Source organism: Hemitrygon akajei, chromosome 1 (genome assembly GCF_048418815.1).
Source record: "Hemitrygon akajei chromosome 1, sHemAka1.3, whole genome shotgun sequence".
NCBI classification, from domain to species: domain Eukaryota; kingdom Metazoa; phylum Chordata; class Chondrichthyes; order Myliobatiformes; family Dasyatidae; genus Hemitrygon; species Hemitrygon akajei.
In genome coordinates, this window is record NC_133124.1 from 1,354,178 (window position 1) to 1,372,480 (window position 18,303).

At 44.6% G+C, this 18,303-nt stretch overlaps 1 protein-coding gene across 5 annotated transcripts in view; it reads left to right on the forward strand.

Moving 5' to 3' along the window:
• The window catches only part of LOC140741137 (uncharacterized), a 172,865-nt gene that overhangs the window by 64,613 nt on the left and 89,949 nt on the right, over positions 1 to 18,303 (forward strand). For all 5 annotated transcript variants that reach the window (XR_012102041.1, XM_073071083.1, XM_073071304.1 and 2 more), the window contains exon 3: positions 16,983 to 17,171. Coding sequence is in view for 4 of the 5 variants with exons in the window: in XM_073071083.1 (XP_072927184.1) it covers positions 16,983 to 17,171 (189 nt within the window). In the remaining variant the exon portion in view is untranslated. The remainder of the gene's footprint in view (positions 1 to 16,982; positions 17,172 to 18,303) is intronic.

The window sequence follows — 18,303 nt, forward strand, 5'->3', positions numbered from 1 at the left end:
CACTGCACTGCTCCAGTGTGTTTCTGGGGTACAGGAGTTAGTGACCCTTGTGCCTGTTTGTGTTCTATCGCTGAGCAGCAGTGAACCATCTGATTGGCCTATCAGAGTTCTCTTTGGGAACTAGTTGACTTGATCAGCATTTCTGATCTGGCTACTGTTTACGATTGCACTAAATAAAAAATAAAAGGTGCCACACATGAGGCTGCTTAACAAGCTGTGAGCTCATGGATTTACAGGAAAGATTTGAGCATGGGTAAAGCAGTGGCTGATTGGCAGAAGGCAAAGAGAGTGAATAAAGGGAGTCTTTTATGGCTGGCTGCCAGTGATGAGTGTGTTACATAGGGGTTTCTGTTGGGACCAATTATTTTTATGCTACGTTATGTACATAAGTTGGTTAAGTCTCCGGGACCGGACGAGATGTTCCCCAGGCTACTGTGTGAGGTGAGGGAGGAGACTGCTAAACCTCTGGCAATGATCTTGGCATCATCAATGGGGATGGGGAAGGTTCTGAAAGATTGGGGGGTTGCGGATGTTATTCCCTTATTCAAGAAAGTCAGTAGAGATAGCCCAGGAAATTATAGACAGACAGACATACTTTATTGATCCCGAGGGAAATTGGGTTTTGTTACAGCCACACCAACCAAAAATAGTGAAGAAATATAGCAATATAAAACCATAAATAATTAAATAATAATAAGTTAATTATGCCAAGTGGAAATAAGTCCAGGACCAGCCTATTGGCTCAGGGTGTCTGACACTCAGAGGGAGGAGTTGTAAAGTTTGATGGCCACAGGTAGGAATGACTTCATATGATGCTCTGTGTTACATCTCGATGGAATGAGTCTCTGGTTGAATGTACTCCTGTGCCTAACCAGTACATTATGGAGTGGATGGGAGTCATTGTCCAAGATGGCATGCAAGTTGACAGCATCCTCTTTTCAGACACCACTGTCAGAGAGTCCAGTTTCACCCCCACAACATCACTGGCCTTACGAATGAGTTTGTTGATTCTGTTGGTGTCCGCTACCCTCAGCCTGCTGCCCCAGCACACAACAGCAAACATGATAGCACTGGCCACCACAGCCTTGTAGAACATCCTCAGCATCGTCCGGCAGATGTTAAAGGACCTCAATCTCCTCAGGAAATAGAGCTGGCTCTGACCCTTCTTGTAGACAGCCTCAGTGTTCTTTGACCAGTCCTGTTTATTGTCCATTCGTATCCCCAGGTATTTTTAATCCTCCACTATGTCCACACTGACCCTTTGGATGGAAACAGGGGTCACCGGTGCCTTAGCCCTCCTCAGGTCCACCACCAGCTCCTTAGGCTTTTTCACATTAAGCTGCAGATGATTCTGCTTGCACCATGTGACGAAGTTTCCCACCGTAACCCTGTACTCAGCCTCATCTCCCTTGCTGATGCATCCAACTATGGCAAAGTCATCAGAAAACTTCTGAAGATGGCAAGACTCTGTGTTGTAGTTGAAGTACGAGGTATAGATGGTGAAGAGAAAGGGAGACAGGACAGTCCCCTGTGGAGCCCCAGTGCTGCTGACCACTCTGTCTGACACACAGTGTTGCAAGCGCACATACTGTGGTCTGCCAGTCAGGTAATCAATAATCCATGACACCAGGGAAGCATCCACCTGCATCACTGTCAGCTTCTCACCCCACAGAGCAGGGCGGATGGTGTTGAACGCACTGGAGAAGTCAAAAAACATGACCCTCACAGTGCTCGCCGGCTTGTCCAGGTGGGCGTAGATATGGTTCAGCAGGTAGACAATGGCATCCTCAACTCCTAGTCGGGGCTGATAGGTGAACTGGAGGGGACTAAGTGTGGCCTAACCATAGGCCGGAGCTGCTCTAGAACAAGTTTCTCCAGGGTCTTCATGATGTGGGATGTCAATGCCACCAGTTTGTAGTCATTGGAGCCACTGGGGCGCGGGCGTCTTCAATACAGGAACAAGGCAGGACGTCTTCCACAGCACAGGAACCCTCTGGAGTCTCAGGCTCAGGTTGAAGACATGGTGAAGAACTCCACATAGCTGGGGAGCACAGGCTTTGAGCACCCTGGGGCTGACACCATCCAGGCCTGCAGCCTTGCTTGGATGGAGACGTTTCAACTGTCTTCTCACCTGTTCAGCTGTGAAGCCCACCGTGGTGGTTTCAGGTGAGGGAGGGGTGTAGTCACGAGAGCAGAGTGGGGGGGCTGTGAGGAGGGGTAGGAAGGGAGAGTGGAGTATGTGTTGGTTGGGGGCCGACAACAGATGAATCATGTGGGGGATAGACCAGTGAGTCTTGCTTCAGTGGTTGGTAAGTTGATAGAGAAGATCCTGAAATGGAGGATATATGAACATCTGGAGAGGCATAATTTTATTAGGAATAGTCAGCATGGCTTTGCCAAAGGCAGGTTGTGCCGTACGAGCCTGATTGAATTTTTGAGTATGTGACTAGACACATCGATCAAGGTAGAGCAGTAGATCTAGTGCACATGAATTTCAGCAAGGCATTTGATAAGGTACGCCACGCAAGGCTTATTGAGAAAGTAAGGAGGCATGGGATCCAAGGGGACATTGCTTTGTAGATCCAGAACTGGCTTGCCCACAGAAGGCAAACAGTGGTTCTAGATGTGTCATATTCTGCATGGGGGTCGGTGACCAGTGGTGTGTCTCAGGGATCCGTTCTGGGACCCCTTCTCTTCTTGACTTTTATAAATGATCTGGATGAAGAAGTGGAGGATGGTTTAGTAAATTTGCTGATGACACAAAGGTTGGAGGTGTTGTGGATAGTGTGGAGGGCTGTCAGAAGTTACAGCAGGACATTGATAGGATGTAAAACTGGGCTGAGAAATGGCAGATGGAGTTCAACCCAGATAAGTGTGAGGTGGTTCATTTTGGTAGGTCGAATATGATGGCAGATTATAGTATTAATGGTCAGACTCTTGGCAGTGTGGAGGATCAGAGGGATCTTGGGGCCCAAGTCCATAGGGCACTCAAAGCTGCTGCACATGTTGACTCTTGTGGTTAGGAAGGCATTGGCCTTCATCAATTGTGGGATTGAAGTTAAGAGCCGAGAGGTAATCTTACAGCTATATAGGACCCTGGTCAGACACCACTTGGAGTACTATGCTCAGTTCTGGTCACCTCACTATAGAAGGATGTGGAAAGTATGGAAAGGGTGCAGAGGAGATTTACAAGGATGTTGCCTGGATTGGAGAGCATGCCATATGAGAATAGGTTGAGTGAACTCAGGCTTTCTCCTTGGAGTGGCAGAAGATTAGAGGTGACCTGACAGAGGTGTACAAGGTGATGAGAGACATTGATCGTGTCGATAGTTAGAGGCTTTTCCCCAGGGCTGCAATAGGTGTCACAAGAGGGCACAGGTTTAAGGTGCTTGGAAGTAGATATAGAGGTGTCAGGGGTGAGTTTTTTATTCAGAGAGTGGTGAGTGCGTGGAATAGGCAGCTGGTGACAGTGGTGGAGGCGGAAATGATAAGGTCTTTTAAGAGGTTCCTGGATAGGTATGTGGAGCTTAGAAAAATAGAGGGCTATGGGTAACCCTAGGTAATTTCTAAAGTAAGTACACGTTCAGCACAGCATTGTGGGCCAAAGGGCCTGTATTGTGCTGTAGTTTTTCTATGTTTCTATGTCAGTGATTTGGATGATGGAATTGATGGCTTTGTTGTAAAGTTTGCAAAAAATATGAAGATAAGTGGAGGGGTAGGTAGTTTTGAGGAAGAAGTGGCTGCCAAAGGATTTAGACATATCTGAATACTGGGCAAAGAAATAGCAAATGGAATACAGTATCAGTTAGTGTATAGTCATGCAGTTTGATAGAAGAAGTGAAAGGGTAGACTATTTTCTAAATGGTGAGAAAATTCAAAAAATGGAGGTGCAATGGAACTTGGAAGTTGATGTGCAGGATTCTCAAGATAAATTTGTAGGTAGAGTATGTGGTGAGGAAGGTAAAAATGATGTTTGGATTTATTTCAAGATAATAAAAAAACAAGGAATAATGTGGAATATAACAGCTTATAAAACACTGTTGAGACCTCACTTGGAGTATTATGAGCTGCTTTGAGCCCTTTCTCTTAGAAAGGATGTGCTGACACTGGAGAGGGTTCAAAGAAAGTACACAAAAATGATTCCAGTATTGAATTATCATATGAAGAGCGTTTGATGGCTCTAGGCCTGTATTGACTAGAATTCAAAAGAATGAGGGGTGACCTAATTGAAACCTGTCGAATGATGAAAGGCCTTGATAGAGTGGATGTGAAAGGATGTTTCCTGTGGGGGAGAGTCTAGCACCAGAGAATACAGCTCCTGAATAGAGGAGTGTCCTTTTAGAAAGTAGATGAGGACAAATTTCTTTAGCCAGAGAGTGGTGAATCAGCAGAATTTGTTTGTCAAAGGTGGCTGTGGAGGCTGTCTTTATATAGATATCAGGTGGAGTTGATAGATTAATTAGTCAGGGCATGAATGGATATGGGGAGAAGGGATGAGATTGGGGATGAGAAAGAAAATGAATCAGCCACGATGAAGTGACAGAGCAGACTCAATGGGCCAAATGGCCTAATTCTGCTCCTATATCTTGTGGTCTTATGGGTGACGAGGTCCTGCCTCGGGTGAGTTCAGGGAGTTAGGTGCTATGTTAAAGGATAGGATCTCCGTGGTTGTTCTCTCAGAATTGCTATGTGTGCCACATGCAAGTGAGGCCAGTAATCAAGTTCAAGTTCAAGTTTAATTATCGCTCAACCAATCATTAATACTCATGAATACAGTCAAATGAAACAGCAATACTCTGGGGCCAAGGTGGAAAGCACAGTGCCAGCAGTCAGCCACACAGCACAAGGCACATAGCACATATCAGATAGCAGTAACCATACAGTCACACACAATATGAACTGATCACTGAGCATAGGTCCGTAGTGCAGAAGGGAAAGAGGGAGAAGAGGGGTACAATAACATAGAACATAGAAACATAGAAAACCTACAGCACAATACAGGCCCTTCAGCCCACAAAGTGTACTGAACACGTCCTTACCTGAAAAATTACCTAAGGTTACCCATACCCTCTATTTTTCTGAGCTCCATATACCTGTCCAGGAGCCTCTTAAAAGAGCATATTATATCCGCCTCCACCACTATTGCTGGCAGCCCATTCCACGCACTCACCACTCTCTGTGTAAAAAATCTTACCCCAAATATCTCCTCTGTATCTACTCCCAAGCACCTTAAAACTGTGCCCTCTCGTGCTAGCCATTTCTGCCCTGGGAAAAGCCTTTGACTATCCACACGATCAATGCCTCTCATTAGTAGTGATAGGATACTCAACAGTCAGGGGAACAGACAAGAGACATGAATGGGACACCTGAATGGTATGTTGCCTCCCAGGTGCCAGGATCAGGGATGCCTCGAATCATGACCACAGCAATTTGGAAAGGGAGGGAGAGCAGCCAGATGTCTTGGTATAAATTGGTACCAATGACATAGGAAGGATAAGCAAAGAGGTTCTGAAAAGAGAATTTAGAGAGCTAGGTAGAAAGTTGAGAAGCAGGGCCTCCCGAGTAGTAATTTCTGGATTGCTGCCTGTGCCGTTCACCAGTGAGGGTAAAAACAGGATGATTTGGCAAATTGACGCGCGGCCAAGAAACTGGTACAGGAGGAAGGGCTTGCATCACTGGGATCACTTCTGGGGGAGATATGATCTGTTCAAATGTGATGGGTTGCACCTGAACCCGTGGGGAACCAATATTCTCATGGGCAGGTTTTTTAGAGCTGCTGGGAAGAGTTTATCTCAGGGTGGGAACTGGCATGAAGGAACACATGATAGGGCGGATGGTAAAAATGCAAAGATAGTGTGCAGTCAGACTGTCAGGAAGGGCAGGCTGATGATAGGGCATAATTACAGACAGCAAGGTGAGTATCAGTGTATTAGGGATACAGAATCAAAAAGGGTAGCAAATGCAGTACTCAAAGTGTTATATCTCAATGCACGGAGTATCAGAAATAAGGTGGGTAATCTTAAGACCATAAGACAATAAGACATAGGAGCAGAATCGGGCCATTCAGCCCATTGAGTCTGCTCTGCCATTCCATCATGGCTGATCGTGGATCCCATTCAACTCCATATACCTGCCTTTTCGCCATATCCTTTGATGCCCTGACCGATCAGGAAATGATCAACTTCCGCCTTAAATATACCCATGAACTTGGCCTCCACTGCAGTCTGTAACAGAGCATTCCACAGATTCACTATTCCCTGTGTGAGTTGAACTGAATTGACTTTATTACTTACATCCTTTAAATACATGAGGAGTAAAAATCTTTACGTTATGTCTCTCTAAATGTGCAATGTGCAATTTATAGTAATTTATAATAAATAGTATGTACAACAGTTCAGTCAATATAACATTAAAATACAATTGTATCATCATGAATTAATGAGTCTGATGGCCTGTGAAAGAAGCTGTCCTGGAGCTTGTTGGTCCTCGTTTTTATGCTGCAGTAATGTTTCCTGGATGGTAGCAGCTGGAACAATTTGTGGTTGAGGTGACTCGGGTCCCCAGTGATCCTTTGCGCCCTTTTTACACACCTGCCTTTGTATGTGTGTATACCTGTGTCACTGAGTGTCTGTGCGAGTGAGGTCATGTGTGTCTGTGTCCCTGTGTCAGTGTGTGTGTGTGTGTGTGTGTGTGTGTGTGTGTGTGTGTGTGTGTGTGAATGTGGTGTGTCAGTGTCTGTGTGTCTTTGTGAGAGAGTGCATGTGGGTGTCTCTCCATCCATGTGTGCTGTGTATGTATGTGTATCTGTGGTACATATGTATGTGTGTGTGTGTGTGTGTGTGTGTGTGTGTGTGTTCCAGCTTTCACGACACACCGGTCCCGGACATCAACCTTCAATCCGCCCGTCTCCAGTGCCCCGAGATCCTAGGCTTCCAAAGGCGAGCCAAACTCTTAGGCCGAACCCTTGGTGTGCCAAACAGCAGCCAGTTGTGAAACCCCGAGAACGGGTCCCATTCCCACAAAGAACCGTAGTCAGCATGTAACTCCAGGTCAGGGTCTTCAAAAGGACCCTGAAAGGGAAAAGTAGAGATATTAAAGATGGAAATAGAGCGGTTTCTGAAGATGCAAGCAAAGGAGTCACCATTTAGCACCATCTTCACTTTGATCTGCCCCTCGATCTCTCTCACACATACACACATAGAAACACACAGACACACAGAAACACACTCACAGACATGCACACACACATACACACAGACACAGACACACACAAGGACAAACACATAGGCACAAAAAACATGCAGAGACACAGAAAACTGACAGACCCTCAATGGGCTGAAAACAGACTACAGGGATTTAGGAAGGAAGTTGAGAAGTAGGACCTCAAAGGTAGTCATCTTGAGATTACTGCCTGTGCCACATGACAATGAGTATAGGAATAGAGTGAGGTGGAGGATAAATACGTGGCTGATGGATTGGAGCAGGGGGCAGGGATTCAGATTTCTGGATCATTGGGACCTCTTTTGGGGCAGGTGGGTCCTGTACAAAAGGGATGAGTTGCACTTGAATCCCAGTGGGACCAATATCCTGGCAGGGAGGTTTGCTAAGGCTATTGCAGAGAGTAAACTAGGATTGCTGGGAGGTGGGAACTGAACTAAAGAGTCGGAGGAAGGGGGGGGGGGTTGTCTCAGAAACAGAGAAAGCTTGGAGACAGTGCGAGAGGGAGGATAGATGGGAGATAGAGAAGGGACGCATTTAGACCAATGATTTGAGATGTGTCTATTTTAATGCAAGAAGAATCATGAACAAAGCAGATGAGCTTAGAGTGTAGATCAATACTTGGAGCTATGATTTTATGGCCATTACAGAGACTTGGGTGGGTCAGGGACAGGAATGTTTACTTCGAGTGGCAGGCTTTATATGTTTCGGAAAGGACAGGGACAGAGGCAAAAGAGGTGGGGGCATGGCACTGCTAATCAGAGATAGTGTCACGGCTGCTGAAGAGGAGGAAGTCATGGAGGGATTGTCTACAGAGTCTAAGTGGGTGGAAGTTAGAAGCAGAAAGAGGTCAATAACTCCACTGGGTGATTTTTATAGACCACCCAATATTAAAAGGGACATCGTGGAACAGATAGGGAGACAGATTCTGGAAAGGTGTAATAATAACAGGGTTGTCATGGTGGAAGATTTTAATTTCCCAAATAGTGATTGGCATCTCCTTAGAGCAAGGGGTTTAGATGGGGTGGAGTTTGTTAGGTCGGTTCAGGAAGGTTTCCTGACACAATATGCAGATAATCCTACAAGAGGAGAGGCTGCACTTGATCTGGTATTGGGAAATGAACCTGGTCAGGTATCAGGTCTCTCAGTAGGGAGCATGTTGGAGATAGTGATCACAATTCTATCTCCTTTACCATGGTATTGGAGAGGGATAGGAACAGATAAGTTAGAAAATTGTTTAATTGGAGTAAAGGGGAAATATGAAGCTATCAGGCATGAACTTGGAAGCATAAATTGGGAACAGATGTTCTCAGGGAAATGTACGAAAGAAATGAGGCAAATGTTCAGGGGATATTTGTGTGGAGTTCTGCATAGGTACAGTATGTTGCAATGAGACAGGGAAAGGATGGGAGGGTATAGAACCATGGTGTACAAATGCTGTTGAAAATCTAGTCAGGAAGAAAAGAAAAGCTAATGAAAAGTTAAAAAAACAGGTAATGAGAGTGATCCAAAAGATTATAAGGCTAGCAGGAAGGAGTTTAAGAATGAAATTAGGTGAGCCAGAAGGGGCCATGAGAAGGCCTTGCTGGGCAGGATTAAAGAAATGCCCCCAAGGCATTCTACAAGTATGTGAAAAGCAAGTTGGTAAGATATGAGAGAATAGGACCAAGTCTGACAGTGGAAAAGTGTGTACGGAACCAGAGGAGATAGCAGAGGTACTTAACAAATACTTTCCTTCAGTATTCACTATGGAAAGGACTTTGGCAATTGTAGGGATGACTTACAGTGGACTGAAAAGCTGGAGCATGTAGATATTAAAGAAGTGGATTGCTGGAGCTTTTGGAAAACATAAAGTTGGTTAAGTCACCGGGACCAGACAAGATGTACCCCAGGCTACTCTGGGAGGTGCAGGAGGAGATTGCTGAGCCTGTGGTGATGGTTTTGCATCATCAATGGGGACGGGAGAGGTTCCAGAGGATTGGAGGGTTGTGTTTCCTTTATTCAAGAAAGGGAGTAGAGATAGCCCAGGAAATTATAGACTAGTGAGTCTTACCTCAGTGGTTGTTAAGTTGATGGAAAAGATCCTGAGAGGTAGGATTTATCAAAATTTGGAGTGGCATAATATGATTAGGAATAGTCAGCATGGCTTTGTGAAAGGCAGGTCATGCCTTACGAGCCTGATTGAATTTTTTTGAGGATGTGACTAAACACATTGATGACTGGCAGAAGGGGTGGAGTGGCTCTGTTGGTGAGGAATGATATTCAGTCCCTTGTGAGGGGGGACATAGAATCAGGAGATGTAGAGTCAGTACGGATAGAACTGAGAAATTCTAAGGGTAGAAAGACCCTAATGGGAGTTATCTACAGGCCCCCAAACAGCAGTCTGGATGTAGGGTGTAAGTTGAATGAAGAGTTAAAATTGGCATGTCGCAAAGGTAATGATACAGTTGTTGGGGAATTTCAACATGCAGGTAGACTGGGACAATCAGAATGGTACTGGACCCCAAGAAAGGGAGTTTGTGGAGTGCCTCCGAGATGGATTCTTAGAACAGCTTGTACTGGAGCCTACCAGGGAGAAGGCAATTCTAGATTTAGTGTTGTGCAATGAACCGGATTTGATCAGGGACCTCGAGGTAAAGGAACCATTAGGAAGTAGTGACCATAATATGATATGTTTTAACCTACAATTTGAGAAGGAGAAGGGAAAATTGGATGTGTCAGTATTACAGTTGAACAAAGGGAACTATGGAGCTATGAGGGAGGAGCTGGCCAAAGTTCAATGGAACAATACCCTAGCAGGGAAGACAGTGGAACAACAATGGCAGGTATTTCTGGGAATAATGCAGAAGGTGCAGGATTCTTTCATTCTAAAGAGGAAGAAAGATCGTAAGGGGCAGCCGTGGCTGACGAGGGAAGTAAAGGACAGTATATAAATAAAAGAGAAGTATGACATAGCAAAGATGAGCGGGAAGCCGGAGGACTGGGAAGCTTTTAAAGAGCAACAGAAGATAACAAAAAAGGCAATACGCCAAGAAAAAATTAGGTACGAAGGTAAACTAGTCAAGAATATAAGGGAGGACAGTAAAAGCTTCTTTAGGTATGTGAAAAGCAAAAAAAAAGGAAGACCAAAATTGGGCCATTGAAGACAGAAACGGGTGAATTTATTATGGGGAACAAGGAAATGGTAGATGAGTTGAACAGGTACTTTGGATCTGTCTTCACTAGGGAAGACACAAACAATCTCCCAGATGTAATAGTGGCTAAAGGAACAAGGGTAAAGGATGAACTGAAGGAAATTTATATTAGGCAAGAAACGGTGTTGGATAGACTGTTGAGTCTGAATGCTGATAAGTCCCTGGGACCTGATGGTCTGCATCCCAGGGTACTTAAAGAGGTGGTTCTAGAAATCGTGGACGCATTGGTAATTATTTTCCAATGTTCTGTAGATTCAGGAACAGTTCCTGCTGATTGGAGGGTGGCTAATGTTGTCCCACTTTTCAAGAAAGGAGGGAGAGAGAAAACAGGGAATTATAGACCAGTTAGCCTGATGTCAGTGGTGGGAAAGATGTTGGAGTCAATTATAAAAGAGGAAATTACGACACATTTGGATAGCAGTAGAAGGATCAGTCCGTGTCAGCATGGATTTATGAAGAGAAAATCATGCTTGACTAATCTTCTGGAGTTTTTTGAGGATGTAACTATGAAAATGGACAAGGGAGAGCCAGTGGATGTAGTGTACCTGGACTTCCAGAAAGCTTTTGATAAAGTCCCACATAGGAGATTAGTGGGCAAAATTAGGCACATGGTATTGGAGGCAGAGTACTGACTTGGACTGAAAATTGGCTGGCTGACAGGAAACAAAGAGTAGCGATTAACGGGTCCCTTTCGGAATGGCAGGCTGTGACCAGTGGGGTACCGCAAGGTTCAGTGCTGGGACCGCAGCTGTTTACAATATACATTAATGATTTAAATGAAGGGATTAAAAGTAACATTAGCAAATTTGCTGATGACACAAAGCTGGTTGGCAGTGTGAAATGTCAGGAGGATGTTATGAGAATGCAGGGTGACTTGGACAGGTTGAGTGAGTGGGCAAATGTATGGCAGATGCAGTTTAATGTAGATAAATGTGAGGTTATCCACTTTGGTGGCAAGAACAGGAAGGCAGATTACTATCTAAATGGAGTCAAGTTAGGAAAAGGGGAAGTACAATGAGATCTAGGTGTTCTTGTACATCAGTCAATGAAAGCAAGCATGCAGGTACAGCAGGCAGTGAAGAAAGCTAATGGCATGCTGGCCTTTATAACAAGAGGAATTGAGTATAGGAGTAAAGAGGTCCTTCTGCAGCTGTACAGGGCCCTGGTGAGACCCCACCTGGAGTATTGTGTGCAGTTTTGGTCTCCAAATTTGAGGAAGGACATTCTTGCTATTGAGGGAGTGCAGCATAGGTTCACAAGGTTAATTCCCAGAATGGCGGGACTGTCATATGTTGAAAGATTGAAGTGACTGGGCTTGTAGACACTGGAATTTAGAAGGATGAGAGGGGATCTGATTGAAACATATAAGATTATTAAGGGATTGGACACGCTGGAGGCAGGAAGCATGTTCCCGCTGATGGGTGAGTCCAGAACTAGAGGCCACAGTTTAAGAATAAGGGGTAGACCATTTAGAACAGAGATGCAGAAAAACTTTTTCACCCAGAGAGTGGTGGATATGTGGAATGCTCTGCCCCAGAAGGCAGTGGAGGCCAAGTCTCTGGATGCATTCAAGAGAGAGTTAGATAGAGCTCTTATAGATAGCAGGGTCAAGGGATATGGGGAGAGGGCAGGAACGGGGTACTGATTGTGTATGATCAGCCATGATCATAGTGAATGGCAGTTCTGGCTTAAAGGGCCGAATGGCCTACTCCTGCACTTATTGTCTATTGTCTATTGTCTATTGTATATGGATTTCAGAAAGGCATTTGACAAGGTACCCCATACAAGGATGACTGAGAAAGTAAGGAGGCATGGGATCCAAGGGGACCTTGCTTTGTGGATCCAGAACTGACTTGCCCACAGAAGGCAAAGAGTGGTTGTAGACTGGTCATATTCTGCATGGAGATCGGTCACCAATGGTGTGCCTCAGGGATCTGTTCTGGGATCCCTACTTTTCATTATTTTTATAAATGCCCTAGATGAAGAAGTCAAGGGATGGGTTAGTAAATTTGCTGATGACACAAAGGTTGGAGATGTTGTGGATAATGTGGAGGAATGTCAGAGGTTACAGCGGGACATTTATTAGATCCAAAACTGGGCTGAGAAGTGGCAGATGGAGTTCAACCCAGATAAGTGTGAGGTGGTTCAATTTGGTAGGTCAAATATGATGACAGAATATAGTATTAATGGTAAGACAGTGTGGAGGATCAGAGGGATCTTGGAGTCTGGGTCCAAAGGAAACTCAAAACTTCTGCGAAGATTGACTCTGTGATTAAGAAGGCATATGGTGCATTGGCTTTCATCAATCATGGGATTGAATTTAGGAGCTGAGAGGTAATGTTACAGCTATATAGAACTCTGGTCAGACCCCACTTGGAGTACTGTGCTCAGATGGTTGTCCAGTCTGGTGGCTAGGAGTACTGTGCTCCTAGTCACCAAACTACAGGAAGGATGTGGAAATTATAGAAAGGGTGCAGAGCAGATTTACAAGGATGTTGCCTGGATTGGGGTGCATGCTTTATGAGAATAGGTTGAGTGAACTTGGCCTTTTTTTCTTGGAGCAACGGAAGATGAGAGGTGACCTGATAGAGGAGTATAAGATGATGAGTGGCATTGATCGTGTGGATAGTCAGAGGCTTTTTCCCAAGGCTGAAATGGCTGGCAGGAGAGGGCACAGATTTAAGGTGCTGAGGAGTAAGTACAGAGGAGATGTCAGGGTGAGTGCGTGGAATGGGCTGCTGGCGATGGTGGTGGAGGCGGATACGATAGGGTCTTTTAAGAGACTCCTGGACGGATACATGGAGCTCAAAAAAAATGGGTAACTCTAGGTAATTTCTAAGGTATGGACATGTTTGGCACAGTTTTGTGGGCCGAAGGGCCTGTATTGTGCTGTAGGTTTTCTATGTTTTTTCCTGTGTTTCTATGTGTATTTAAAAAGTTAGTGTTCATGAGTTCAATGTCCATTTAGGAATCGGATGGCAGAGGGGAAAAAGCTGTTCCTGAATCGCTGACTGTGAGCCTTCAGACTTCTGTACCTCCTACCTGATGGTAACAGTGAGAAAAGGGCATGCCCTGGGTACTGGGGGTCCTAGATAATGGACGTTGCCTTTCTGAGACACCGCTCCTTGAAAATATCCTGGGTACTTTGTAGTCTAGTACCCAAGATGGAACCAACTAAATTTATGACCCTCTGTAGCTTCTTTCGGTCCCCCATACAAGACAGTGACACAGCCTTTCAGAACATTCTCCACAGTACATCTGCAGAAGTTTTTGTGTGATTTTGTTGACATACCAAATCTCTTCAAACTCCTAATGAAGTATAGTCACTGTCTTGCCTTCTTTATAGCTGTATCAGTATGTTGTCAATAGGTTAGATCCTCAGAGATCTTGACTCCCTGGAACTTGAAACTGCTCACTCTCTCCACTTCTGATCCCTCTATGAGGATTGGTATGTGTTCCTTCATCTTACTCTTCCTGAAGTCCACAATCAGCTCTTTCATCTTACTGACATCGAGTGCCAGGTTGTTGCTGCAACACCACTCCACTAGTTGGTATATCTTTCTTCTGTATGCCCTCTCGTCACCATCTGAGATTCTACCAACAATGGTTGTATCATCAGCAAATTTACAGATCGTATTTGAGCTATGCCTTACCACACAGTCATGGGTATATAGAGAGTAGAGCAGTGGGCTAAGCACACAGCCCTGAGGTGCACCAGTGTTGGATCGTCAGCGAGGAGGATCCGCACAGATTGTGGTCTTCCAGTTCAGAAGTCGAGGATCCAGTTACAGAGGGAGGTACAGAGGCCCAGGTTCTGTAACTTATCAATCAGGATTGTGGGAATGATGGTGTTAAATGCTGAGCTCTAGTTGATGAACATCATCTTGACATAAGACCATAAGATACAGAAGCAGAAGTAGGCCATATAGCCCTTCAAGTCTGCTCCACCATTCAATCATGCTAATTGAATTTTTCCAGTCATCCCCACTCCCTTGCCTTCACCCCATACCCTTTGATGCCCTGGCTAATCAAGAACCTATCTATCTCTGCCTTAAATGCACCCAATGACTTGGCCTTCACTGCCGCTTGTCACAACAAATTCCACAGATTTACCACCCTCTGACTAAAGTAATTTCTCTGCATCTATGTTCTAAATGGACATCCTTCAATCCTGAAGTTGTGCCCTCTTGTCCTAGAGTCTTCCAACAATGGGAAATAACTTTGCCATATCTAATCTGTTCAGGCCTTTTAATCTGGGTGACATAGGTGTTTGCATTGTCCAGGTGGTCTAAGGCTGTCTGAAGAGCCATTGAGATTGCATCTGCCATTGACCTATTGTGGCGATAGGTTAATTGCAATAGGTCCAGGTCCTTGCTGAGACAGTTCAGTCTAGTCATGACCAACCTCTCAAAGCATTTCATCACTGTAGATATGAGTGCTACGTGGGGATAGTCATTAAGGCAGTTCACATTATTCTTCTTAAGCACTGTTGCCTTTTTGAATAAATTGGGAACTTCTGCCCGTAGCAGTGAGAGATTTAAAATGTCCTTGAATATTTTCACCAGTTGGTTGGCAGTAGTCTAAAGAGTCTTACCAGGTACTCCGTTGGAGCCTCTGCCTTGTGTGGGTTCACCCTCTTTAAAGACAGCCTAACATCAAGACAGTGATCCTATGATCTCCAGCTGCAGCAGGGATCTTCTCAGCTGTAGTACATTCTCCCTTTCAAAGCGGGCATAGAAGGTGTTGAGTTCATCTGGTAGTGAAGCATTGCTGCCATTCATGCTATTGGGTTTCACTTTGTAGGAAGTAATATCCTGCAAGCCCTGCCTTCATCCTCCATTGAAATTGTCTATTTGCCCTTGAAATAGCCCTCTACAAGTCATACCTGGTTTGCTGGTACAGACTTGGGTTTCCAGATTTGAATGCCACATATCTAGCCTTCAGCAGTTAATGTACCTCCTGGTTCATACAAGGCTTTTGGTTTGGGAACGTACAGCAGTAGGCACACACACACCTGAACAGGTTTTAATGAGGTCGGTAACAATTCAGCATACTCATCCAGATTTGAAGATGAATCCCTGAATACAGTCCAGTCCACCAGTTCAAAGAGTCCTGTAAGAGCTCCTGTGTTTCCCTGTCTATACCTTCTTGATCCTCACTACTGGTGCTGCAGTCTTCAGTCTCTGCCTATACTCAAGGAATAGAAGTACAGCTAGGTGATCAGACTTTCCAAAGAGAGGGCTTGGAATAGCACGGTAGGCATTCTTGATGGTGGTGTAACAATGGTCCAGTGTGTTATTTCCTCTGTTTTTGCAAGTGATCTGTTGATGTTAATTGTTCAGTGACTTTTTCAGACAGGCCTGGTTAAAACCCCCAAAACGATGGTGAAGGCTTTAGGGTGTGCTGTTTCATGTATGTTGATCCCATTGCCTGGATCACCTAAAGCCTGATTGACATTGGCCTGAGATGGAATGTATACTGCAACCAAAATGATCATGGAAATCTCCCATGGTAGGTAAAATGGACAGCACTTAACAAGGAGCTGTTGAGAATATCTTTTAAGTATTTTAATTTGTCTGGAGATGAGAAAATCTGCAGATGCTGGAAATCAAAGCAACACACACAAAATGCTGGAGGAACTCAGCAGGCCAGGCAGCATCTATAGAAAAGTGTAAACAGTTGACGTTTCGGAACCCTTCATCAGGACCTGATTTTGTGGGTGTTGATTTTCCTTTGTCTAGCTGATGATTTCTTTCCATATCAGATCAAAATAAAGATCTGATTGAGATTCATAAGGTTATGAAAGACATAGATAGAGTAGACACTATCTTTTTCCCAGGTTTGAAATATCTAACACCAGAGGGCAAGCATTTAAGATGCACTGCCTGTGTGGTGGTAGAGGTAGTAACATTAGAGACTTTTAAGAGATGTTTTGATAAGACATTGTATAGGCAGAAGGGATTCATTTATTGGCTATTTGAATACTAATTTAATTGGTACAGCACAACATTGTGGACCGAAGGGCCTGTTCCTGTGTTGTATTGTTCTATGTTTTAGAGTGCCTGTTTCAGGAGTCTGGTGTTGAGTTTGCTGCAATGTGCTGGGGTTGGGGGGCTTCAGAGCTTTTGCCAAATGGACTATGAAATTTCTTTTATTATTGGCATCCTGATTTTCAAATGCACCTTTCCTCGGATATCTGAGGGCTGGCATGCTGAAAACTGTTCCCAATTTCATTGTGTTGTCTGAGATAGGGGACAAGGTCCACAGCAGTAAAGGTCTTAGCTGGACCTTTACTGTCAGGTGGTGGTGCTGCTGTTCCTTAGGGTTGTCACATCTGGGGTGTAGGGGGTAATGGGGATAAGTTCACACTACCTATTAAATGCTCCCAATGGCATGCATCACAAATAGCCTCTAACGACCAAGTCCAGCTCCCAGCCTTCATGTGTGGCATAGAAAACTGGAAATTTATGACATGCAAAGGAGACAGTAAGGCACATTGCATCAAATCTGTAAAAGGCAAAGGACCAGAAGGGAATCTAATACTTAAACAGTGACTTATTCTTCCTGCAGGTGCAATGCTCAGGATTACATCTGGCACAAAGGGATTCGGTGTGAATTTATCATCACAGAGTTCCAGGTGATGTGCATAGCGATAGGTTCCTCAGCAGCGGTGATCCTTCTCCTCTTCATGTTGACCGTTTTCTTTGCAAAGAAGGTTTACTCTTTAAAAACGGAAAATAAAAAGCTTCGGAATCGGAGGTGAGTAATGCCACACCATTCCTACAGAGCAAACTCAAGGCAAGTACCATAAAAACAGCAGATTTAATTGCTGAAATTTATTATAGCTGATCAACTGATTATATTCTGTTCCTCTCCAATTCTCTTTCCATTTCTCACTTCAGCTCCACCCCTTGACTTCCTACCTCTCTTCTCCCATTCTGCACCTTCGCCAAGTGATTTCACCATTTTCTCTTAGAAAGTGTAGCGAAGGCTTGACCCAAAAGCAGAACAGTGGAGACAATTCAGCAGTGAATGATAACTTTAATAATAGACTGCAAAATAACAAGCCAAAAGGGGCCTCAAGACAAGAGAAAACAGAAACTAAACATAACAGGCAACAAGGTAAACTTTAGACCAGGAGAGTGAACACAAGGAGCAACTGGCTGAAGCCAGCTAATTCGATGAGTGAACAAGGATGAAAACTGGTTTTAAATAGGCACCAGGGGATGGGTCTGAAATGAGCGACAGGTGAATTCTATTATCCGGGTGGAGACGGGGGGTGGGGGGGGGGGGGTTGCCGGCATATGCAGGGTGGGAGGTGTCAGCAGGAGCTGGCCTGACTATTTCTTTTCCCTTTACTTTTCTCTTTCCTTTTGCCCCTCCCAGACTGAGGGTAAGCATTGACATTGTAGTCTGGTTATGGTATGCAGTGAAATTCATAAGACCATAAGATACAGGAGCATAATTAGGCTATTTGGCCCATCGAGTCTGCTCCACTATTTTCTCATGGCTGATCCAATTTTCCGTTCATCCCCCAATTTTCTTCCTACTCCCTATATCCCTTCATGCCCTGACCAATCAAAATCCATCAACCTCTGCCTTAAATATACATAAAGACTTGGCCTCCATAGCTGCCTGTGGCAAAGAATTCCACAGATTCACCACTCTCTGGCTAAAGAAATTCCTCTTTCAGCTCCATTCGATAAGGACATCCCTCTATTCTAAGGCTGAACCCTCTGGTCTCAGACTCTCCACCACAGGAAACAACTTCTCCAATCTATCAAGCCCTTTCACCATTTGATAGGTTTCAATGAGTTCACCCCTCATTCTTCTGAATTCCAGTGAATACAAGCCCAGAGCCTGAATTCCATCTGCCATTTCTTTGCCCTTT